Raw genomic sequence first — 26,805 nt, forward strand, 5'->3', positions numbered from 1 at the left:
GCCCCTGGAATCCTCCCTGATTCCTCCACTTCATGTAAACGAACATGCACACAGCCCCAACTGCTATTGGCAACCATCCCATGACCACGAGGGTAGCCAGCACTAGGATGATGCCAATGCTGCAGTTGAAAACGGGAGAAAAAACCCCCAAAGGTTCCTGGTCACCCTTCTGAATCACTGGAATGGAAATACTGAAGCCCTTTCTATCAGTAGACTTCATGTATAATGATTCAATACATTTTCTTATTGTTTAGGTCATTTTAAGTTGGATTTTTAGTTATTTGCACCTGAAAGCTAAAGAGCTGTCCCACTGCAGCACTTTTTCAACCATAACAATCTGTATTAAGTAGAAACCACACAAACATGCCTTCATACTTATTTAATCTGTAAATTTGAGATTGATTTATCTTTCCTATTTTAACAAAGGATAAATCTTTAAAAAAATAATTTACATCTTGTTATACTTTTCCAATATTCGAGTTGAACTGTATTTAAAAGTTTATGCTCACTGCATTCACTTCAATATTTATTCAAAGTTTTTGCTATAGGCTTTGTCTTGAATGTGCAAGACCATTCGCCGTGCATAGAAGTCCCTGTATTCCTCTGGTAATTCAGCCAGGGTTTTTAAGGCTCTGTCCAAAATTTGTGCAGCTCTTGATGCTGCTGTAGGATCTTTGTTTCCATAGGTATCCGTTTTATCATAGCATTCAGATGGAAGATGCTTCCAAAAGACATTCACTCCCACTCCAAACTCTTCAGATACTACATTATGGAACCATAAAGCTGGAAAAGTTTAAAAAAAAAAAAAAGTTAAAAATAAAAGCTACAGTTAAAAAAAAAAAAACCCAAAATGTCAGTGAAATATCACGAATTGCATTATAGCCAATGCAAGAAATAATTCTTGTAACTAGATCCCTTTGTTAGCACACTCCCAGCTTTTAACAGAATCATTTTAACTTTTATGAATTGCCAACCAATTTAAAGTGTCAATAGCACAACCCTACGTTTAAAACCTTTGGAAGTAGCAATCTTTCCTTTTAACTTGAAAGACATAATAAAGTTATATTTGTTTTGTAGTTCTGTAATTTGGGGCTGTGTTTTGTGTTACTTGTTTACACTTCCTGAGTCACACAACCACATCAAAAGTGTTCATTTTTTATACACAGAACATTTCAATTATTTGAGGAGTATCTTTGACCTTTTCTGACTCAGTACAGTACTTTTGTTCTCAAAGACTTCCTGTGCAAGCTGCATTTGGTTTTCTAACTTGCTTGAATCTGCATTCACTGTAGCCTCCTCAGTTTTACATTTCTAATGCAATTATAATCGTCTTATATTTCTTTCAGCTCCTTTATAATAAGTATATAAAACAAAAGCAAATATTTTGGTTGTGGAGAGGATGAGTAAACTTTTATCATATAGCTAATTAATATTTTACTTCCACTAGAAAGCTTACTTCTTTGTTTTCAATTGAGTCTATTTTCAAAACACAGGTGCTACAGAAATACTAAAGCAACACTACAATATAATAAAGATGAAATACTAGTCACATCCAAAAAAAGTTTAATCTTGTGGAAAGGAGAAAGGAAGATTTATAAGATGCTAAATTTTAGAAACAAACTCATTCTGAGTGCTCTAGGAGAAACAAAAGCTTAAAATATTTTGATTTACAAAACTAGGTTTCAAACATGGTTTTAATCTTAACTACTCTTTCTTTCAGAACCTTTTTTTCCATATTCAATGTAACAGGAAAAAAAGGTAACCATTCTGTTAAATTTACATCCAAAGATGGGACTTGTGCTCTTACTTCAAAATATATGCAAATGTTCAGTATTTCTGTTTTGTTTTGTTTTTTTTCTTCTCTTAAAGTTGTATACAGAATAAGGGAGAACTACACCACCCTTAACCATGCTCTCAAGACACAAAACCCCAAAATTTAAGTAATGGCAATGGACTTAAAAAACATGTGCTGGTTGTAGCAATCCCACTACTGGGCATATACCCTGAGAAAACCATAATTCAAAAAGAGTCATGTACCACAATGTTCACTGCAGCTCTATTGACAATAGCCAGGACATGGAAGCAACCTAAGTGTCCATCGACAGATGAATGGATAAAGAAGATGTGGTACATATATACAATGGAATATTACTCAGCCATAAAAAGGAACGAAATTGAGTTATTTGTAGTGAGGTGGATGGACCTAGAGTCTGTCATACAGAGTGAACTAAGTCAGAAAGAGAAAAACAAATAACGTATGCTAACACACATATATGGAATCTAAAAAAAAAAAAAAAAAAAGGTTCTGAAGAACCTAGGGGCAGGACAGGAATAAAGATGCAGACATAGAGAATGGACTTGAGGACACGGGGAGGGGGAAGGGTAAGCTGGGACGAACTGAGAGTGGCAGGGACATATATACACTACCAAATGTAAAATAGCTAGTGGGAAGCAGCCACATGGCACAGGGAGATCAGCTCGGTGCTCTGTGTCCACCTAGAGGAGTGGGATAGGGAGGGTGGGAGGGAGATGCAAGAGGGAGGAGAAATGGGGATATATGTATATGTATAGCTGATTCACTTTGTTATACAGCAGAAACTAACACACCATTGTAAAGCAATTATACTCCAATAAAGATGTTAAAAAAAAAAATGTGCTCGTTGTTTTCAATGAAGATTAAGAAGTCAAGGTATCAAATTTTTATACACAATTATGTGAAGGACCTTTTATCAGGACAATACAAAGATTAACAAAACATGGTTCCTTGTCCTCCAAGAATTTATAATCTAGTCCCAAATGAGATCATCATATTATTATTAATACTTTTTAACTTAATTTTATTATCACTGAAAAGTTATTATTATAAACATATTAACTTAGATATAGAAAATAAAACTATATAAATAGAATTTGTTAATGCATCCCTTTAATCTTAATTATGATTTTATAATCTTCAGGTATTCAGTTTTGCATAATAATTACAGATGTTAATTATATCACTGGTTACTAACAATAACTAACGCCTATTTACTGTTCAAAAAAATTAAGTGACACTAATTCAGACTGTAGAAAAATAATGCATACAAAAGATATCATAGGTATTAAGACTGTAACATTTTGATATTTAATAAAATCTCTGATCTCTCTTGGCTTTGAAATATATTTACTATTTCTTGGTAAATACTTAAGTGACAGTTCTAAAACATGTTAATATTTTAGAAACAAAATGATTTTAAAAGTACAATGAGGTATAATCTTCTCCCAGATAATAAAGTATCTTGTTTGATATCCTTTAATAAAAGAACTTAGAGTATAATAATATTATATTTATAGGTTGCCTTTGAAAACAAGATTGTTAATATTGTAAGAATTTGTCTAAGCATACTTTAAACACATACACATCTGTGTATAAAAATCATCTTGTATATGACAGGATACATCTAACAAATTTTTTTTACTAAAAAAATCATATAATGGATGGATGACAGAGTACAAATATTATAAAGAGCAAATTACTGAAGTCTAGAACTCTTACCAGGAATGAATAATACATCTCCAGCTTTAAGGGAACATTCATACCGTCTAGCCTTGGAAAACAGTGGATATTTAGCTAAGTCTGGGTTATCTACATTCAGTACTTCTGATTTAGTACCTGAAAAGTTCCAAACAAGGATAATATAGATTGAGCAGTTAGCACTTTTTTAAAAAGTAACCACAAATATAAATTTGAAAATTTATTTTTTTCCTGTACAACTACTTTTGTGTACTCACAATGTGAGAATGATTACTATTCTCCTGAAACCTAAGACAATTTTCAATAACCCATCCTTTATTTATAACCATTGACATCCATGTAATATAATTAAGATAATCTGAAAATCTCATTCTTCATATTGCCTATCATCACATGTATACACGTACACAATGGAGAATACAATACATCATAATTAGGAAGAAGCCCTACAAAGTTTTTCTATGAGAATGAAGAGATTCAAAAAAAAAAAAACTAACTGAATAAATAAAACTTCAGAAATTTAAACTTAAAAAAAAAAATAGTACCTGATAAATATAAATATTGGGCATCTCGAGGACTGAATAGTACAACACGCTTTTTTCCTGTCACTTGTATTAAGAAGTTATCCATTACCTGAAGACGAATAAGAACTTATGAATAAGTAGTATCTAAAATTCAAATACACAGAACCAATGGTATTCCAAACAGTTAACCGTAAATCCTATTCTTTAATAAAGCTTGACTCACATTACCTAAAACTTACAGTAATATTGTAATCTAACAAGGAAAACAGTTGTGTTACATAACTGTGTCGTTATTTCTCCAACACTGTCTTAAAATGGGAAGGATTGGCACGCTGGTAGGAAATCTGAAGTCAGAAAACTATTTGCCTTTGCCCCACCATTCTGACAGCAAGTATAGTTACACCTATTTGAGGCTCCCCTTGGTAAGTATCTATCTTACTTATCTGTCAAGGAATGCTATAAGGCCAAAATTAGACAACAGGTTGAAAGCACTTAGGAAAACCAGGTGTTGGGAAAATACATGGTACTGCTGCAATTACTGCTGAACTCTTTTACTATATGGCCAACCATAATTTGGTTATAGGTATGTATCGTGATTTCCAAATTATTTCTATAGGACTATAACTTGGCAAATTTTCTTGATGAACCTATTAGTAATGGAGCAATCCTGACTTTTCCTGTGTTTGTAAGGGTACACTACATTAGTACAAATTTTGAAAAATGTTAAAAGGCAGAGCTGCGTAATTCTCAGCTAAGGAATTAAAATATATACTAAGCAAGATATATTCATGATTATTTATTGAGTACATATCACTTCTACCTAAGCATTTCTCCTTTTACCACTAACTCTTGACTTATGTAAACTTTAACTATGTAACTAGCATTCCTTTGACTTATTTTTATGTTTAAGAAAAACTTTATATTTAAGATAAAATGGATACTACATAAAATATAGTCACTGAATACAGTTAAAAAGTATGAGTTAACACGTCATTTTCTCACCTTATCATTCATGTAAATAAAACCTTAAAAAATATGCTAAGACTTTATATCTATCTCATTTAATTATAGAGTTACTATGTTAAAATCCTCCCAAGGGCCTCAGCTAAATTGTAAAACACACCTCTAAAACTTTATTAAATTTAATTCAGAACTTTTCAAAATATTCTTTTATCTTTAGAAACCTATTAGGTATTGCTTTAAGCTTTCTAAATTTCTCCACCCAACACCAAACCAAACACAATACTAGATTTTTAATATTTATAGATACTTATATGCATATCTTTAAGCAAATAAAATTGTAACACCATAGAATAAATGATCAAGATCAATACTCTACACATCTTGCTGCTCAATAAATACAGTAGACACTTGACATGCTCAAGGGATATATAGCCTAAGACCTTCAGGTGTCCCCAGATTCTTATAATTGGAAATGGCTCTCTACAAACTTCTGCCTTTCTCCTCAACAATGGTTCCATCTAGTCATGTATCACTTCAACATCCTCATACCACAACCTTAACATTTTTCCCACTTTCGCAGCTTTCCCCCTCATCTGGTGTCTACTTTTCACATGTAAAAAAAAACACTTCAAAAAACTGAGTATATATATAATGAGGAACCAAGAATAAGACCACAGAGAAATGCAAATATAAGAAACTAACTAGGCTTTGGCATTAACTAAAATAATTCACTCCTTGCAGAGCACCTGTTTTCAAACCTCATGTTTCAGCAAATTACATGTCAAAGATCTTTGGGGTAACCTCCAGAAAGTTGAAACTGTGAATGTTAAGTCCATAAATTCTAAAGAGCTACTGTAGTTTTAGATTTCTCATTTATGTAGCATACATCATAGTGGGTCCAAAGTTGTAACCCTGGTGAGCTAATTCGAAAAACACTGGAAAAGAACTGCTCTTCTTTGAAGAATTTTGGAAACTTAATATCTCCTTCCAATAAAGGAAACTGCTTTCTGATATCTGCAACATCCTGCATTGAGAGAAACATAATGAGAATTTTAATAATAAACACAATATTAGCATAATGCTTATTTTATCTAAGGCTGCCATCAGAGCCCATGATAATAAGGAGGAATGGGGCAAAACTCTGCTCACTGCTTTAAAATACTAGGATGTGACCATAGCCAACGCATGATCTTTCGACTGAAGGAATGACCGACTATGTACCAAGACATTCAACAATGTCACTATTGTTAAGCTTAATATGCTTCATTAATAGAAAAGTTCTTCCTACTTTAAGCAAGAATCATACAATTGCCATCTACTCTAATATTTAAGTTTAGGAGTCATCAACTTGAATGTTATCAATTACATAAAACCTGTGGGTACTACTAAGGGAGAAGAATAAAAGAAGGTAAAGAAATAATAGTGCCATAAAGAGAAAAAATAGAATCTGACTTGATCATTTTAGGGACCACTCCTTAACACTGTGTCCATATCAATTTGATTCTGAATACATATATATGAATTATCCAGGATTTTTATAATTATTTTAGATTATATTTTATTAGCTGAATGGCCATCTGTAAAATATACAGTAGAGCAGATTTCTTAATTGTGGAGAGATTAGACAACTTGTTACATTCAGAATTCTTACCTTTCTAGGGTCTTCTCCAAGTGATCGTAGGTAGTACTTCTCATCCTTAAACATCCCAAAGAAAAACAACATCAGTATTCACTTAAAAATATTAGAAAGTAAAGATGGAAGGAAATGAATCTGAAAATCTAACCCTCTTAAGTCATTTTTGAAAAAGTTCCATTTTCTTATCCTTTCTACTAATGCTCTCTGGTGGCTGTATGAAGAAATGTCTCTATATGCTGCTTGTAATAACGACAGGATCCACAAAACATTAAGTAAAATAAATCCTAAAGGCGACACACACATACCACATCTAAAGCCACAATGCTTAATTTAGACTTCATACTCCAAATTATTTACAATCTTAACAGTGTCTTAAGACTTAAAAGAACTCCCATTTGTACAGCACATATGATCTCATAGCATTGCTAAGGGCCAACGACAAACTAATATAAATGTAGAATAGAAGATAAATAAAATACTTTATACTTTTAAAAATAATTTTTTTAAAATCTGAAACATTGCATTTTATAAAGCTAAGTTTATCCCTAATCATATAATTCTCAACCCAAATCCTTAAGAGTCAGCTCATGTACAAATTAGAAATATGTCATTTCACAGTAATAAGTTTAAGTTGATGCTTTAAAAAATTGTCATTATAACTTCACTGAGTAGCTCTAATAGGGAACTATTTGAATTATGAAGCACTGTATTGCCTGCATCTCCTGTAATAATTAGAGAACTGAGATATATCAGGTCAAGCACAGGGGCAACCCAACTCAAGAATTCTGCCTCTTTTATACTTACATTGACCATTATAACACAAACTTCAAAATATATCCTATTTACCCTAACAATATATTATACATCTCTGTTCATAAATTTTACTAAACTCCTAGATTCACTGTTTTTAAAATTTTAACTAGTACCATATCAAATAAGTTCCATAAATGTATTACTGGCTAAATAGATTTCAAAGTATGTTCTTCAAAATTCTAAGAGTTTCTACCAGTTCTAATGTTTCAAGATTTAAAAGGCAAATTCATGTGGCAGGTACAGAGATGCACCGCAGACCCCCCTTCAAGAAAGGATTCATAACTTACTTGCAAGGAGTGTGATTAAGTTACAGCTGCCAGCTGTTAACTCCTGTAGGTCCACCTCACCCTTTGAACTAAAGGTCATGCTCTTCTTGGGGTAGCCCCAGCCAATGACTAAGCAAGATGGTAAAAGGCCTAGACATTGCTACCCAAGACAGGACTCCTCTAAGAGGTCGTCTTCGCTCAGGAGTTCCACACTGAGCTGGCAGAGAGACAGTTAGCTCTGTATCACTGTCTGATGGCACCCTCTACTCAATCCTCTCCTTTCCTTTCACAGGTATTAGTCCCCAATAAACCTTTTGTAGTCCTAATTCCATCTCAGCATATGCTTCCTAGAGAACTGAACTGAGAGTCCATATTCATCTTACTTACACACTCACCCTAATTTTTAGACTTTAATCCCTTTATCTTGTCTCTGTTTCTTTTACTGCACTTGACATTTCCTGGCTATTTACATCTGTGCCACTCATTACCCTTGGACAGGAAAGGACTGATACCAGAGGGCAACTGAACATATATGTTAAAGCATGGCTGTAACGTTAAAAAACATTTTTCAGGTATAGCTAATAGATTCAGTTTTAGTAGATATTCTAGTCAAACTATAGAATACAGATTTCTGGAGTTTGTAGGGATACTGGTGGATATAGTGTAAACGTTACCCGATGAAAGAACTGTGAAAACACAACACTTTTTACCACCAAACTGACCAGCAGCCCAGCTGGCTCAGATGCAGACAATAGCTTTCTTCAAAGCTTAAAAAGCAGTTTATTTTTCAAATGTGCTTTTGAGATAACAGAGTAAATTTTTTTTAAAAAAGGTATTTATAAAAGCCTCAATGCCTTATCTCAAGACATTTAAACTGAATTATTTAAAGCTGGATTATAATGTAAATATGAATTCTTCTGCATTTAATTCTGAACAAATATTAAATACACACAATAGAAATCACATTGATAATAACAATAATAAAATACAGAAATAGTCTAATAGTAAGATATGAAAATAAAGTTATCCATTAGCATTTGAACTTGGCATATCAGACCAAAGCATTTTCAGAGGAATATTAATAGCTAACATTTAGTTGAGTGGTTCCTACGTGTCAGGCACTGTGCTAAGTACTCTATAGATTTTCTTTAGTTAACTGTCACAAAAACCTTATGAAATAGGTACCGTTATTATTCCTATTTCACAGATGAGAACACTGAGGCACAGAAAGATAATTTGGACAAGGTTTGAGACCTAATAAATAACACAGCTAGGATATATGGAAGGCTATAGTTCTTACATATCTAATATTCTTTTATAAGAAAACAATTTAGTATTTACATATTAATGCTTTCTTAAGAAAATGTGTTAAAAGCAATTACCTCTGAAATAAAGAATTCCTTATGCTTTTCTTCAGAGGCCCTCTGAACCAACTTGCCAAAAGGTAAAGTTCTGAAATAAACACAAAAGAATCCTTGGACTTAGTAACAATAAATCATCTAGTAATACTCTAGTCACTATAAATATATATATGTGTATGTATATATATATATATATATATATATATATATATATATATATATATATATACACACTGCTTGTTGGAGTTTGATCTATCTTCTGTTTTACAATATCCATAATTTTTATTATAACCTATTATGTAGAATTCTAAGTTTTCAAAATTCATTTAGCATTGAGCTTATTTGACCTAGGTTGTCTGAAATTTTGATTTCAAATAGATCTACAGTACAGATGGATCCTTCTCATATCAATATACTTCTACTGCTGTTAAGAAAAATGTTTCTGGTTCTATGGTATATATGGTATCTTTGAAAATACACCAACTTTCAAGCTTTTATTGCTACTAATTTTCAAGTGTCCTGGCAAAACAAGTCTTGTGATGAATGGGGCAAGCTATCAATACCAATGCTACTTCGGAAGAGACAACAAGCAAACAGTCCAATGAAGACAAAGCCCCTCTGCTTCTCACCTGCCTTCTGGCACTAGCAAACAAAACTGCTCTCATCCTCCTGTACCACCCTCTATCATTTCAGGCTTCTGAGGAATAGCTCAGGAATTCCAGTGAAGTGACCACATTTTATTCTTCTTACATATTTCTGCCCAAATGCCTGTCTCCTTCCATCCTGGTGAACAGGGCTGAACACTGCAGAAGCAAAGTTTGTTTCCTTTACCTCACACTCTTGAGCCTGAAGGGCTATCTTTTCTCTGCATCACATCCTATCCATTCAACCTTCTAGAATCAAATGTACTGCCCCCTAGATGATACCTTATCAGGAACATCGAGACAATGACTTCAAAAGCATCTGGCTCACTGTACTCCATCCTCCACACCTCTGATTAAGAGTTGTAATCTTTCACTCTTATTACCAAATATCTTTCCATTTGATATCTGTACTTGGGGAGGTAAGATTTCCTTGTAAGATGACCTTGCAATGTTTTCCTAGAAACATACTGGGTTAAGATAAATGTGGAATGTCAGCTGTTAGAACAGGTAACATTGTTTATTGTAAAAAATGACCCTTTGGGAATTCCCTGGCGGCCCAGTGGTTAGGACTCCACGCTTCCCCTGCAGGGGACACAGGTTCAATCCCTGATTGGGGAACTAAGATCTGGCATGCTGTGCAGTGCAGCCAAAAAAAAATAAAAATAAAAAGACCCTTTCTTTATTATGTCTAGACTAGAAGGATGGTGAGTGAACTAAACCCCTTGTTAGGAAGCAGAGAACTTGGCTTCTCTGTGTGCAGTGTGACTCAGTAACTGAGTATGGTCCTTGGAGGAACTGAAAAGCTAAGGTCATGAGCCATTTCATGCTGCTGGTTTCTGCGGACTAAGTGGCTTAACTAAGCTACGGTGTTTCTGCATCCACCTCTATAGTCAGTCTTGTTCCCTTACAAGTAAGCTGTCACTTGGTGAGCCAAAAAATGGCTTCTGGATTGGTATAAGGACTCCCACTGATTCTATCCTGCTGGAATACTGTTTCCTGCCTTGTATCCTTTTGCAAAGCTGAGTGAGTCTGACGCCAGATTATGGACTAGCAGTGTCAATCGGAATTTGAGGACACACTGCTGATAATTATGCAGAGTGAGCACTCCAAGGAGTCTGTCGTCTACTCAGACCAATCTACTACTATAGTTTTGGCTAATAATATCAACAAATTTGTTTGTTCAATGTTTTCCATCTCTGACCTCACTATATACTCTTCACTCCTACCAAAGCATCTTTGAAGAGTTTGGGAACAATGTGGAAGCCTCTCTGGGCCAAAACTACCTCTGAAATTGGTGCAGTTGCTAAGGCTTAGCTTTTTTACTAGAGAGAACCCAAGACCTTTACAAGAAGAGGCCAGATAGAGTAGCTCAGTCCAGAGAAGCAGAACTCGGGTGCCCCCAGCAACCTTCTCCTTTAGGTCATAGTACCTGTCAGAGCTTCTACAGAAACTAAGCTGAGAGAAGAGGAAATGAGGTATGTGAATTGTTAAGTTCCTTGGCCTTAAGGTCTTATCTATCCTATGCATGTTTCGATAAGAAGGGCATCTGCTATAGAAGTTCCACTCGTCTGGACTGACATACAGACCAGTAAGGGAGGTAGTATCAAAGAGGGGTTAGGATTATTAGGACTTGGTGGGGTCAGGCAAATTTGGGTATAAGTCTTAGTTCCATCATTTCGAGCTATACAATCTTGAGTAAGTTATTTAACGTTTTTAAACTTCCATTTCCTCATCTGTATAATTATTATTTAAAAAATGTACCTCACAGAAGTTTAAATGAGTAATATAATCTAGGATGCACAGTACCTGACATATAGTAAGTGTTCAATAAAGGACAGATGGTGGGGTTAACAACAATGATAATGCAGCAGCATGCAGCAGTTACCAACATTTAGAAAAAGAAGAAAAAAAATCTTTACTGTTCTGCTCCCCATTTTGGAAAGGCTGCTTCGCAAAATCAAGGTCAGGAATGATGAAAGTATAACAAACAATGAGAGCAGGATGATGATAGGAGTCAGATGATGTGATAGGTAGAAGCAGTGAAGCAAAGCTTATATAAGATTCAGACTTAAAAAAAAAAATCTATGGCCAGAAGAATACCAACAGTATCCTTTCACTACACAAGGCTCTTCTTTTTTATAGTATGCTGACTCTGGAAGAACAGTTAGAGCTACCCAGAGGAGAGAAGTAAAAGCTAAGACTTGGAAACATATTTATCTTCAAATGTTTAAAAAGCAGAAATGCAACCTTAAACTGAACTGATAATAATTATATATGTGCGTAGGTTTTCTTACTTTCTAGTCTCTGTCTTTGGTCTAGATGCCTCCCTTCTTTCCTACTCCCTGATAACTGCCCAAAATGACTAAATCTATTTTCCTTCTTACTCTAAGAAAATAATCTTGCAACTCCTTAGTAGCTGTAGTGAAAGGCTTAGAGGAAGCTGGAATAGGAACTATTACATAATATACGTGCTTCAAAACATGTTTTGAAAAGTTTATAGGACATGACATAACATCAAGGCAACTCAAGATGAAGTTTCAATACCCATTTGTTACAGCATTGGGCTCCCTGGAAAATAAACATCATTAACTGCAGGCTGAAAAATGCTCATCATTCCAGCACTTTCTTCCACTTTCTTGATTTAATAAAAAATGAAAAGTTCTTACACTTGAAAAAATTTATGGTAATTAAATTCAATCCATGGCCTATTAAAAACCAAAACTGTAATGGCAAATATTCAAAGGATCAAAAACCGAGAAATGCTTTGGCAAGCTGCTATATGAACTTGGGAAACTCTACGGAGAAAAGAATGGCCCTGGACATTAGAAGCTCTGTTTAACTCATCTTTAAACTCTGGAAGGAACAGTGAAAGCCACCTTTCTTTAAAAATCAGTCTTTTGTGAACAACATGGTTTTTCAATAGACTGAATTTGCTGGGAACTGCACGTGCTCAGAATTTGAAAGTTGTTTGTTTTTAAATTTAACATTTTTAGTGAAACTCAAGGGAATAAACTCATGGGAATAAATAGCATATTAAATCTATAAGACTGTAGCATTTAAAGCTTTCAAGTTTAGCTATTCCGCAGCATTTAACTATCTTTTACTTTTAAGACATTCGAAAGCATAAAACGACAACCATGAGGGAATTTTAAAGTATTTAGGATTATTTGGACAAAAAAGAAAATTAAGCCTGATTTATCCAAGTTGATAAAAGATTATACCAAACATAGCAACCACTTGTCTTATATTTCTGGAGAGGGCAGAAAAAGAAAACATGAGCTTATACTTATCTAAAAACAATCTGGAATTAAAAAATATTCCCAAAATAGGGCATTTAAAAATCAAAAGAGGTTATAAAGGAAAACTTTAGAATTTATTACTCTAGATAACAATTACTAATGTGGGAGGATCAACTAATTAATGAAGCATTGAATGAATAAAGTACACCGAGCTTTAGATGTAATCTAACTCTAGTTACAGAAATTATGCTCTTTCCATGACTCCAGAAGGTATTGGGTAGACACCATATTTTTAAAATGGTCTTTGGAAATGTCTTTGTATAATTATGTAAGCTCAGAATTCTTGTCTTTTAAAAGCCATTCTTTAAAACTTAGTAAGCTACTCCACAATTATATCAAACTAGCCAAAAGAGAAAATGCCATATGGTCTTTGTATAATAATGCAAAAATATTTTAAAGGTTTAAATAAAGTTATGTGTATCCCGAGAGTAAACCTCAGAAGAAAATACCTATACACAAAGTTCTTACTAATGAAGTCCATCTGGGCAACTGCAGCAACATGAATCTTCACCTCTTTCCTCCCTCCAATTTGGCTTAGGTAATCCACCGTCCATTTGCTTGTACATGTCCCCAAATCAATTCCTTCCAACACTAGAGGTTTTCTCTGTGTGGAAAAAATCAACCAAAAATTAGGGAAAACCAACAATGTATCAGGAGCTGTATCTGGTAATAAAGGGATAAAAACAAATAAGAAATGATTCTTTATCCCAAGATGCTCAAAATCAAACCTTCTGACAATTCATGCTGTAACTAAAACAGGAAGAGGACCCATGCGATATAGTTAGAACAAAATTTTAACATTAGGAAAACAAATCCAAACAAAACAGAAGTGCCACCATAAGCTTAGAAACAAGAGAAATCTGAGTATTATTTAAAGCATTCTCTAGAGTGTTATTTATGACAAAAAATACGACTGATTAAAATTTGTGCTTTATACTCAAATATTGTTTGCAACTTTTTATTTTGATACCATTCTAAACTTATGGAAAAGTTGTAAGAACACTACAAAGAACTCCCATATACCATTTACTCTGAGTCACTAGTTGTTAATTTAACATTTTGCTCCACTTACTTTACCATCTGCTATCACTCTTGTTATGTGTGTACAGACAGAAACATTTTAAATTTAATTTTTTCTAAACTAGTTCAGTGTAAGTTGCTGACATCATGCTCCTTTATCTCTAAAACTTGAGTATATTTTCTGAGAACAAAGACATTCTATTTATAACAGAATAATTATCAAAATTATTGGGCTTCCCTGGTGGCGCAGTGGTTGAGAATCTGCCTGCCAATGCAGGGGACACAGGTTCGGGCCCTGGTCTGGGAAGATCCCACATGCCGCGGAGCAGCTGGGCCCGTGAGCCACAACTACTGAGCCTGCGCGTCTGGAGCCTGTGCTCCGCAAAAAGAGAGGCCGCAATAGTGAGAGGTCCGCGCACCGCGATGAACAGTGGCCCCCGCTCGCTGCAACTAGAGAAAGCCCTCGCACAGAAACGAAGACCCAACACAGCCATAAATAAAATAAATAAATAAATTTTTAAAAAAATTATATTTAACACTGATATAATACTTTAATCCAGTCTGTATCCAAATTTTGCTAATCATCCTTATAATATCCTCTATATTTCTTTCCCTATTTCTGAGATGCCACATTGTATTTAATTACTATATCTCTTTTACTCTGGAACAGTTCCTCAGACTCTCTTCTATGACCTTGACATTTTTGAAGAGTACAGGCTAGTTATTTTGTAGAATGCCCTTCAACTTGGGTTTATCCGATGTTTCTTCATATTAGATTCAGGTTACTCATTTTTGGAAAGAATGTACCACAAAAGCAATGTTGTGTCTTTCTCAGTGCAACACATCAGGTAGCACATGATATTTTCCCTATTATTTATGATGTTAATTTTGATCAACTGGTAATTCCTGCCTCAATCAAGTATTGCTACGATGAGTGTAAAAATCGTGATTAAAGAAAAAACTCCATCACCTTCTACATGTTAGTACATGTATTGGTATTCTAATGTAAAAATCAGCTCTAACTTCTCCATTCACTTATTTTATTCACTGAGTTATAATCTACTGATATAACTTTGATGCTCAAGTTATCCCAGATTTGGCCAGCAGGAGTCCCTTCAAGCTGGCTCTTGTGACGTTTTACCCCAGCACTTCTTACTTTATGGAAAAATAACACAATCCAGTATCCTTTTACATCCTGTCCCAGCCCTCTAGTCATTTCTTCAAGCAGCTCTGGTTTCTTCTAGTGGGGAATGCTGTTTAGAAACCATGATCTGGGTTCTGACTGTGTTTATGACTATTGGTGTGTCATTACTTCTAGGCCTTCTCAGTGAACAGAGCTAGGAAACATGAAGGTGTGTATATATTCACTCTCTCCTCCCCAAATATATATATACACACACATATTCTGCATATGCATATAGTTATATCTATTTATCTATTTCTCTTTCTCTCTCAATATGTACTATACACACACACACACACAATTAATGGATGTATGATGAACCACGATACGTCCAATACGGATACCTAATTCTGATCTTATACCACAAGATTTATTCTAATATTCATTGTTTATATATTTGTAAACTCCCTTCTCTTAGTGAGAAACCTGGTTCCTATCATCCTCAATGTTTAATCAATTGTACAATCCCAGAATTCACAATAAGTGCTTTTGCAATTGCTAAGTTACACCACTGTAAAAAAAGTCTACAAACTAGAATTCAGTATTGTTTACAGTTTTGTTTTTAGACTGATATATAATCAAAGTACTGTGTTCAAAAGTGACTTAGGTTACTTCTCCTCCTCTCCCTTACTTAGGTTCACTTGTTACTTTTATATTCTATATTAGAGTTTGGTTGGTTTTTTTGAACCATTCCTCATCCTTGTTAATTTTATTATTATTATTATTGTAGAATATAAAACAGTAACGTGATCTCCAAAGTCAAAATTATACAAAAAAGGTCACCGCATCTATAATCACCCACCTCGTAATCACTCATCCCCTATAGATAACCAGTCTCATTAATGTCTGGCTTATCGTCCCTGTATTTCTTTTTTGCATAGTGACCAAAAATATATATACTTTCTTATTTCCCCTTCTTTTTTATACAAAAAGTGTCTTATTATGTATTGTTTTTGTAATTTGCTTTTTTAAAAAAATTTAAAAATATATCCTGGAAATCACTACTATCAGTTCAGATTATTTCCCTCATTCTTTTTTACAGCTTAGTACACCTTAGTGTAAATGGACAATTTAATCAGTCTCCTATGCATAGGTTTTTAGGTTATTTGTAATAATTTGCAAGCATAATAAACACTAGAAATTTTCATACTGTTGGAAGTGTATCCCCAGAGTAAATTCCGAAAGAGGAATTGCTATATCATAAATAAACACATCAACAGTTTTGTTAGATATGCCAAATTCCCCTCCATGAGGGTTGTACTACTTGGCATAAAACGTGAGAGTACCAGTTTCTTCACAGACCCACAAAGAATATTATTATTAAAGCCTTCTGATTTTTGTCAATATTATAGATAAATGGTATCTCAGTTTAATTTCTCTTATGAATAAAACTGAACATCTTTTCATGTGTTTAGATGCCGTTTTTATCTTTTTGTCAACTGTTCATTTTTTAATCAGATTTTTGCCCTCCCCCCCATTAATTTTTAAAAGTTTTTTACATACATGGGCTTTTACTGCCCTTTAATGAAATATATGTTGCAAATATTTTTCTCCCCGTTTGTATTTTATGTACAGTTTTAATCATTTATCACACCTGAGTCATAGTTAGAAAGCCCTTCCATAGACCTAGATTGCAGAGAAATTTACCCATGTTTTCCTCTAGTACTTGACGTAGTTTCTTTTTTTTTATTTAGATCTCTGATCCATTTGGAGATCACTCTTGTGTACAGTGCCAGATATAAATCTAATTTTATCATTTTCTAAATGACTGTGACCATCCACTTGTCCAAGCACCATTTATTTAAAAGTTCATCTTTGCCCCAGTGATTTTTAAAATGTCATGTTCATCACATGCTAAATTTCCACATACATATAAATATCTCCAGAGCCTGGATAAATACTTGTGTGTGTGTACACACATCTGCCTTCATCCAGACTTTCTATTTTATTCCTCTGGTCTGTCTATTCATGCACCCGTACCACACTATTAAATATTAAAACATGTTTAAAAATCTGATAGGACTATACCCCCTCACAGCTTTTCTTTAGTGTTTTCAGGTAAAAATGGCATGTTTTGCAATTTAGTTATTAATTTCTAGTTTTATTACATTGTGACCAGAGTGTTGTTTGTAATTTTCCACTTTATGAAGTTTAGTGATGCTTTGTGACATATTGTATGTCTTGTCTGGGAAGCCTAAATTACAAAACACTTTTTGCTATTCATCTTCCAAAGCATTTCCACATACATACATCATTTGGTCTTCATAATACTGTCCTGAAGGCATCTTATACTAACGTGTCCTGCGGTGGGGTAGGGAGGACAACAACCTATCTAGCACTAGTCTCCCAAATAAATTAAGGCTTGAATCCTCCCTATAGGCTGCTAACTCCTAAAAGAAAAAAACTTCATCCCTGACTTTTGTAATACTCAGGACTGTAGCTCAATGACCACCCTTATAGATGTAAATATCAAGTAAAATTGCTGGGGGGGGGCGGGTTTCTTTCTCATGAGCGGGCTAACTGTAAACCTGTGGGTTTTTTTTTTTCTTTTCTGTAAGTATCTGCTGGCCTCTTTATTCTTAGTTTTTCTGAAGCCTGGATTCCCTTGCAAAGCACGGCAAGTAAAAACACTTTTTTTCCCCATTAGCATTTTTCTCTGAGAACTAAGGTTCGAATTATACGTATAAGAGAATCGAACGTCTGAACTAGAACCCACGTTAGTTAGAATCCAAGACCAGCGGAAGTTTGTCGGAGGATTCCCATTGCTTCCCCTTTTGGCTCAGTGCAGTGAAAAACTTCTTCAGATCCAGTAACTCGCGTATACTGACAGGCGCCGTTCAAGCCACTGGCTGGGGTTGGGGGCGAAACCTCCTCTAGATTTTAGGAAACCCGATGGAAGACTTGGGGTGGGGGTGGGGGGGGAACTCCCTGGGTTGCCATGGTAACGGTAGAAGACTTTGTAATCAGACTCCCGCAAGGCCGCTAAGCAGCTAGCAGGGCTTCTTAGGCAAAATATTTCTCGTAGCCAGCGCTCTGCCGTCAACCTGCTCCCCAGAAACGTGGAACGGAAAACTTAAAAGATGAGCCAGTCAACATCCCCCATGTACCCTCTCCCTTGGCCGCCGGGTCAACCAGCCACCTTCTGCCGACAGCCACCTCCTCCCCACACCCTGGATCGCAAGAAACCAATTCGGAGCCGCTGGAGCGCTAGGGACGGGTATCCACCGGCTTCCCGCGGTTCTGCCCTGCAAGAGGGCCTCACCTGCGGATAGAGGTGCTCCATGAACTGCTCCTGCGAAACGCCCTCGAGCCGGGGTACCGGGAAGCACTGCCCGGCCATGGTTGCTCACGCCCGTCCTCTTCCAAGTCCTGGGAACCTCGGCCCTAACACGTTCCAACCGCGCGGACCGCCCGGAAACAGGTCCGGGAGAGAAAAGGTCCGGGAGAGAAAAGGTCCATGAGGCCGGCTGAGTCGCGAGAGCGGCGGGTTCCGAGCGCGGGGCTGGGGGCCGACGGGCATGTGATGGAGAGCAGGGAAGGGACGAACTCACCAGAGGTGCAGTAACAGGCCAGCTTGACTCTCCAGTCTCTTTCTCCGAGTCCCGCCGAGGTGGTTTCCCGCCGACTTTCTTTCCATACTGCACAGGCAAGGGGTGAAAGGTCACAAAAATGGCGCTGGCCGTCAGTCTTTTACCCCGCTTGCTGCTTTCTCGGCCTCTGCCGGGCTCGGCCGCCCGACTCTGGACTCCCGGTTCGGCCGACGTGTGGCCCCCATTGGCTGGACTTTGCTGCTTCTGCCGCCGCCGCTTCGGCTCGGGAGCGGCCCCATCTCCTCGAGTCTCTTGGGCCTCCGCGGCCTTGGCGCTGCCTGCTCGGGTTCCTCAGCGTCCCCTGCTCAGCCCTCTGGGACTCCGCACAACCCTTCCCGCTTTCCCTTTCTGTCCTCGGCGAACCTACAGCACCGAGGAGCAGCCCCAGCAGCGCCAGAAAACCAAGATGATCATCCTGGGGTTCTCCAACCCCATCAGCTGGATTCGGACTCGAATTTACTCCTTCCTTATCTGGGCCTATTTCGACCAAGAGTTCAGCATCGCAGAATTCACGGAGGGAGCGAAGCAGGTTTGTTTATTTTTCTACAGATAATCTATCCGCCTCTCATGCATTCAACTATTAAACACGCAAAAGTGTTTAGCGGGGAGGTTTCCACTGGGTCTCAAATTATAACGTGGGTAGTGACCCAGACACAGAGCCCTCCGGCCACTTCTTGATTTAAATTAAGCTTCTGCTTCTGTTGCAAGGTCGCCAAGAAATAGGGTTTCGATGGAGACACCAAGGTGAAGTCCCTTAATTACTTTTTCTACTCTCTGCAGGTTTTGAGTCAGAAATGGATTCAAAGCCTGTTTCTGCCACTTAAAAGCTACATGGCTTTATTTTTTCTGATTTTATGCAGAATGAAAAAGACAATATTGATCGTATGCTGGTATTGATATATAACATTAGGGAAAAGTTCTAGATAGAAAGGCATAAGAAACTATTACCATATCCCAAGTTGTACTTTAGTTAGTTATCTATGCCTTGATTTGGATTTGGTTGGCTTTCCAATCTTCTTTTTAACCTTCTTTTGTAGAAACTGGATAAAAACACTATATCTGGAGAATAAGTTAATTGCTAAGGTGGGGCACCTTGTTGGTTGGTTTCTTCTGAGTCCTCTTTCCTTTCCTTGTAGATGATTGCCTCTTGCTGTGTCCTCACGTGTTGTTTTTTTTTCCCCCCTCTGTGCATGTGTGCCCTAGTATCTCTGTGTGTATCCAGATTTCCTCTTGTAAGGACACCAGTCAGATTGGATTAGGGCCCACCCTCATTTGACTTCATCACCTCTTTAAAGGTCCTGTCTCCAAATATAGTTACCTTTTGAGGTACTGGGAGTTAGGGCTTCAACATATGAATTTGGGGGAACACAATTCAGCCCATAACAATTATGAGTATTGTCTGTCTGACACACCTGTGCATCCTCTTTCTCTTGCCAGGTCTTCAAATTTCATCTTAGATATTACTTCCTTTAGGAAGCCCTCTCTTTTCCTCGCAGATAGCTTAAGTGCTCACCTGTATGCTCCCAAATCATCCTGTTCTTATTCCTGTCATAATTTTTGAACTTGTCAGTTTTCTTGGCTCCCTCCTCAAGTAGACTGCAAGCTTCTCGAAGACAGGTAGAGTCTTAATGCACAATTCCGTTCCTCACTGCTAGGAATGTGGAGGCTTGCAGTTGGTTCCCTCCCACTTTAAAATGGGATCTCATACTTCAAAGGTGGTATCTACTGTATTAGATTGTGCAAACTTATTATCTTTTCTCCCACTTTACTAAACCTGCCTTATCTATCTTAATGAGGTACAACTGCAACCCCGATCTCCAGACTCCCAATACCGTCTAGGTTGTGCTGCTGTATATTCATGATTAAGAGGAGGATCATATAACAGTCACGATGGCTGATTACTTCATCATTATTTTAAAAGGAAATATATAGGAGATTTTTTTATTGAGGACGTAGTATGTACACCACACGCAATCTTTTCCCAGGTCCTTGGAGTAGATACATAATTAGCAATCTGCTCACTTACGACTGTCCATGTGGGAAGGCCATATGAGAAAAGAAAAGTCAACCAACTTTGGAGGAGTTATGCCTAACACCGATATCTAGTGTTTGACATTGTCTATTGCCTTTATCATAAAATAGTCTTTGTTACACTTAGCCATTCAAGTATGAGCATTGTACATTGTACGGTATTTCATATGATATCTTGAAATAATAATCACCACCCTCCCCCCACTGTTTTTTTAAGGCTTTTGCTCATGTGTCCAAGTTGCTGTCACAGAGTAAGTTTGATCTACTGGAAGAACTTGTGGCCAAAGAGGTAAAGTATACTTTTATTTTTCCTTTAAAAATGAATGTATTATTCTCTTGCAGTAGAATGATATACGTTGTCCTTATTTATGCTTTAAAACAGTATGCATGCTTACTTAACTTCTTGTCTCACATGTAAAATGGGATAGTAGTAGTATTGTTGGGAAATTATGTGAGATAGTATATGTAATGTAGAGCACTTAGAATGGTATATGGTTCAACCAAAGACTATATATGTGTTTGCTTTCTTCATGGTATTGTGTATATGCAATATAATTAATTTAGCTAGTTTCCCATTGATCAATGTGTAGCATTTTCAATTCCTCTGCTATTCCAGTGTTGTTGTCAATATCCTTACATATCCATTACCATTGGCAAAAAAAAAAAAAAAGAGAGTCTCCTTATTTTTCTCCTAAAAGATTAGCTTTTCGTATTTAGATTTTCATTATTGTTACGGTTGTTTGATTTTTGTATTTGGTTTGTATTAGAAATCTATGACTATTCCCACTGCCACCCTTAAGTAAAATAAATCACCCTTAAATAAAAAAATAAAAATTAAAATAAAATAGTATGCATGCCATCAGCCAAAGTAGAGTCCCTGTATCTTGCCTTTTGGGTACTTGGGGTCATATAAAAGTATAGAATGACTTGCTACTTAAGGCATAAGTAAGTTAATATGATGTCTTTCAGTTCTTATATAGAATTCTGTATAAGAATTGAAATCTATATAAGAACAGTTCTATTAGGAATTATCTAATTGAATAATCAGATCCCTTTTAGCCTTGCTTTTTTTTAAAATTTATTTATTTTATTGATTTATTTTTGGCTGCATTGGGTCTTTGTTGCTGCACACGGGCTCTCTCTAGTTGCGGCGAGCAGAGGCTTCTCTTCGTTGTGGTGTTCGGGTTTCTCATTGCGGTGGCTTCTCTTGTGGAGCGTGGGCTCTAAGTGCATGGGCTTCGGTAGTTGTGGCACGCAGGCTCAGTAGTTGTGGCTCTCTGGCTCTAGAGTGCAGGCTCAATAGTTGTGGCGCATGGGCTTAGTTGCTCCGTGGCATGTGGGATCTTCCTGGACCAGGGCTCGAACCCGTGTCCCCTGCACTGGCAGGCAGATTCTTAGCCACTGCGCCACCAGGGAAGCTCCTCAGCCTTGCTTTTGAAAATGAATAAATATTGCAGTAAATTTAAAAATATTTTTACAAAATTCATTCCATGAAGAATTCACTCCACTTTTTGAAAAGCTTTTGAAAATTCACCAAGTGAACTATGGTTTGCTTTTTCCATACTTAGACACTACGTGTATTGAAAGAAAAGGTTACTTCACTACCTGACAACCATAAAAATGCCCTTGCTGCTGACATAGATGAAATTGTATATACATCAACAGGAGACATCTCCATTTACTACGATGAGAAAGGTAATGCTGGAGCATAGTCAACTTTAAACGACTCACAATTATCCAGATAAGCTAAACTAGTGAATAATCATGGAATAGTGATATTTTGTTGGTACAAGTGGATATTTATAGAACTGTAGAAAAAATAATATATTCATCTTTAAAGCCCTAGCTCTGGAAGACTTGGGATATGGTAATAGTTTCTTATGCCTTTCTATCTAGAACTTTTCCCTAATGTTATTTAATTCACAGAAGAGAGCATTGTAACTTAAGTTAATGAAAATTGTCTAAGACAGGCTGCTCCCATATCTTAAAATGAAAATATTTGTGTTTCAGATTTCCTAACTGAAAGGAAAACAATTGAGTATTTTAAGTGTCCAGCTGTATGTTAAGTAGGAGTAAAGAGTAAAAGAAAAAGTAAATAATATTAGCTAAAGACTGTTTTGAAAGTAACATTAACTCAGAACTCCCAAATTGGATTTATTTGGAGACGATGAAAATAGTTGAAAGGAACTTTAGCGTTTATCTTGTTCTTCTCCTTGTCCTATTTTCCCAATAGCGTTCCTGAAAACTTACTGACTTACTTACTCCTTTTACAGATATTTGCAGTGTATTATGTGCTAGGCACACAGGAAATCTAGCCTTTGCTTACACACTTGCTAAGGCAGTTCTGACTGAGGACTGTTAATAGTGAAAAAATTTTCACACACATGTTAATTTGAAACATTTGTAAAGGTACTTTTAATGATAAATATTTTCTTCTTCCTAATATTTCAAATTGCATCTTAGCACCATGGTTACTACCTGATTTTTGCACAGGACGTTGTCATAATCACTGGGCATAGTAAAGTGAATTAGGGGTAGAATAGAAGGCTTCTTTCTGGCAGTTGGGGTTAAGTTAATGACATAGCAGCAAAAAAGTGTTTCTCCCCCCTCATTTTTGGTTTGACAATAGATATCTGTTATCATAATTTTAGAAAATGCCACAAATTGAAAGTAATCCATGTAGTACACGTGGTAAAAAGTACCTGCTCAGTAAATAGTAGCTCTTACTACTGTGATCCAGAGAGAAAGGTGTCATAAACCCCAGGAGAATTTTCTAAAAATAAAAGCGTGTCAGTACAGGTATCTTAAGTTAGACTAGAATGAGCCCAAAATTTGGTCTGTAACAGCTGTATAATTACTGCCAATTGCTGATTTCATTAAGGATATAAGGATGATAGATTATTGTGATTTGTATTTGTATGTGTGTATGTTTTTTCTCTAAGGAAGGAAGTTTGTTAACATCCTGATGTGCTTTTGGTATCTAACCAGTGCCAACATCCCCAGTGAAACTATAAGTGGAGCCAGTGTGTTCCAGGTTAAGTTGGGGGATCAGAACGTGGAAACTAAACAACTTCTTAGTGCGAGCTATGAGTAAGTCTAATCGCATTTCGTTGTTTCCTTTCTCTAGAAAATAGAAGGTAGTATGAAGGTATGAAAACTAAAGGGAGCTTTAGGAAGAAAAAGATTGAAATTTGACAAGTTATTTATGAAGAGAGAAAGTCAGAAAGACACACTGGCCACGAAACAGGAGTGTTCAGAAATTAGGAAGAGGTAATATTGCTGAATTTAATTAAACTGTATTTCAGCTGTCTATTGCTACGTTACAAACCACTCCAAAACTCGGTGGCATCAAACAGCCATTCATTTTGCCTGCTATTCTACTGCTCAGGAATTTTGGAAAGGCTCAGCTGTGGAGTTTTCTCTGCTCCCTCTGGCATCAAGTGGGGTGGCCGGAGCTAGGGGTTCATTTCCACAATGGCTTCTTCGCTCGTGGGCAGCACCATGGTGCTCCTTGGCTTCTCCACATGACGTCTCATTCTCCAAGGCCTCTCTTTGTGGCTTGGGCTTGTGGTAGTATTAAGCTAGTCACATGTTTACATGGTGGTTGGCTTCCAAGAGGCAGAAGACAGAAGATGCTAGACCAGTAAAGGGCTATGCCCAGTATTGGAACAACATCATTTCCACCATGGTTTGCTGGTCCAAGCAGTCACAGGATCTGCACGGTGAAAGGGCATGGAGAGACTCCACCTCTTCATGGGGCAGCAGCAAGGTCACACTGCCGAAGAGCATATGGGATGCAAGATGTAGTTATGACTATCTTTGGAAAATAAAATCTCCATAATTGGCACATGGACCATCCACTCACTAGACATTTATTGACCATCTCCTATTTACCAAGTATTCTGGTAGGGGTTCAGATACAGAATTGAAGAGTTCCTACCCTTAAGGAGGTACTGTCTAACAGGAGGTTAGCAAACTATTTAAAAGAGACACTATAGTGTATTATTGTACTAATAAAATTTGGAACAGTGAACAAGTCAAGTGAGTCAGTGGAGACATAGTTTAATATCTGTCTAAAAGAGAATACTGTTATGTCACCAGAGTTATACAAATTTGCTTTAAAATAATGAACAAATCCCAAAAACGACCTAGGAAAGAAAATGTATCCTGTTTCACTAAGGTAAAGGGAATTATATCTTCATTTTTTTCACTTTCCTTGAAGGGGTTGTTCTTTTTTTCTTTTCTTTTTCTGTTTTGAATTTTGCTTTATTTGTAATTACCCAAAATATTTTGTATATTTAAATACTTAATTTAAATCTACTGAATCGTCTCTTTTTTAAGATGTCATTTAGAACACTATAATCAACACTAACCTTTGGTTCTTCTGATATTCCCTACTAAGATCACGGGCAGCTCATAAACACTGCTATTTTCAAGATCGGTCTTAGTGCAAGCTATGAGTAAGTCTAATCACATAAACCAACTTCCATGAAAGTGCTGTTTTTATCACCATATTCCAATTTATTTCTCCTCATATTAGGCATATATTATGGCTAGTGCTTAACAATAGAATAACATTGAAGTTCCTCTCAAGGACTGGCAGATGTTGGAGTGTATGTAGATCAGTCCATTAAAAATACTCACTTTAGTTGAGAATGCACGTCTGATTTTGTGGGGATATATTTTGTGATCAAATTGGTAGATTAAACTTTTTGATTTTTATTTACCATTAACTGTTAGCTTTTGCTAACAACTGCCTCTAATATATACTTGCAAATTATGTAGTTATCCAGGAAGTATTTGGACTGATATAAGATTCACATTATTTATAATTTTTTCCCTAGATTTCAAAGGGAGTTTACACAAGGAGTAAAACCTGACTGGACCATTGCACGGATTGAACACCCAAAGTTATTAGAATAATCGATCTTGGAAAAATCAGCTTATTGGACTTTTAGCAATTACTGTGAAGAACTAAGGAAGAAAAAATTTTCAGATCAGTTGATCTTCACTTAATCAAGTCTGTGGATTACTTTTGTATTATTTTGAAATACTCCTTGTAGTAAATTGGCATGATACAATAAAGCATTTTCCACAGATTGTCATCACTTTCTGTAGAAGAAGTCAAAGTAAAAAAATTACAGCAGCCCATCATTGGCATCATATTCAGTATCATTTCTAATGTTACATGTATATGTATATATACACAAACTCATTTTATAGACAATAAAGAAGATATTGAAAAAATTACACATTTCTAAATTAATAGTCCTTAAATATTTTCCTTGTGGTTAATACACTTATACCAATAATTCAAGTATGTGTAAGATTTATTTTTAAAAATCACTGCTGCTATTTGATTACCTCTTTGGTCACTAGCTGGATGAGAAAGAACAGATGGAATTATAGCAGATGGGTCACTACAGTACTAAAAATCAGTGAGGCTTACTAAAGCACAAAGAGAAAAAAGAAAAAAACAGTAACTTACTCCCCTATGAAGTAATATCAAGTCTTCTAACATACTTGTATTTGGACTCCTAGAAGTTGGGATAGGGGAGACAAAAACAATGTAAGAAATAATGTCTGAAAGTTTTCCTAATTGATGAAAACTATAAACCCACAGATCCAAGAAATTCAACAAGCAGGGAAGCACATAAAGAAAACCTCACTAAGGTACATCATAATCAAATTGCTGAAAACTAGAGAAAATTAGAAAAGCAGCTAGAGAAAATTAGAAAAGCAGCTAGAGAAAAAAAAAAGACACATTCCATACAGAGAATGACTGTATTTCTTTTCTCAAACTATGCAGGTTAGAGGCCTTGGCATGACATCTTTAAAGTACTGAAAGAAATAAACCTGTTGACCTAGAATTCTATATTCAGCAAAAATATCCTTCAGAAAAGGTGAGAAAAAACTTTTTCAGACAAGGAAAAGATGAGAGAATTTGTTGATGGAAGACCT

General features: G+C 36.2%; 2 protein-coding genes across 6 annotated transcripts; one reads left to right on the forward strand and one right to left on the reverse strand.

Moving 5' to 3' along the window:
• Positions 1-364: 364 nt before the first annotated feature.
• TYW5 (tRNA-yW synthesizing protein 5) lies at positions 365-18,638 on the reverse strand. 3 transcript variants are annotated; one of them, XM_082467308.1, is made up of 8 exons: positions 18,486-18,638; positions 13,470-13,624; positions 9,099-9,168; positions 6,653-6,697; positions 5,888-6,025; positions 4,060-4,147; positions 3,536-3,652; positions 365-783 (listed from the first exon to the last, which is right to left on the reverse strand). In XM_082467308.1, exons 1-8 carry the CDS (start codon positions 18,561-18,563, stop codon positions 527-529), a joined length of 948 nt encoding a protein of 315 aa, XP_082323434.1. In that variant the 5' UTR covers positions 18,564-18,638; the 3' UTR covers positions 365-526. The 3 variants fall into 3 exon arrangements, with proteins under 3 accessions (XP_082323434.1, XP_082323435.1, XP_082323436.1); XM_082467309.1 differs by lacking the exon at positions 3,536-3,652; XM_082467310.1 differs by lacking the exons at positions 9,099-9,168; positions 13,470-13,624 and having other exon boundaries at positions 18,486-18,624.
• A 149-nt stretch (positions 18,639-18,787) lies between these two features.
• On the forward strand, positions 18,788-26,575 carry MAIP1 (matrix AAA peptidase interacting protein 1). 3 transcript variants are annotated; one of them, XM_082467325.1, is made up of 6 exons: positions 18,791-19,342; positions 21,062-21,133; positions 22,413-22,539; positions 23,787-23,934; positions 25,247-25,304; positions 25,689-26,575. In XM_082467325.1, the coding sequence occupies exons 1-5, from the start codon at positions 18,893-18,895 to the stop codon at positions 25,290-25,292; spliced, it is 843 nt and encodes a 280-aa protein (XP_082323451.1). In that variant the 5' UTR covers positions 18,791-18,892; the 3' UTR covers positions 25,293-25,304; positions 25,689-26,575. The 3 variants fall into 3 exon arrangements, with proteins under 3 accessions (XP_082323452.1, XP_082323451.1, XP_082323450.1); XM_082467324.1 differs by lacking the exon at positions 25,247-25,304 and having other exon boundaries at positions 18,808-19,342; XM_082467326.1 differs by lacking the exons at positions 23,787-23,934; positions 25,247-25,304 and having other exon boundaries at positions 18,788-19,342.
• Positions 26,576-26,805: the final 230 nt, after the last annotated feature.

Source organism: Balaenoptera physalus, assembly GCF_965194825.1.
Source record: "Balaenoptera physalus genome assembly, chromosome: 6".
NCBI lineage: Eukaryota > Metazoa > Chordata > Mammalia > Artiodactyla > Balaenopteridae > Balaenoptera > Balaenoptera physalus.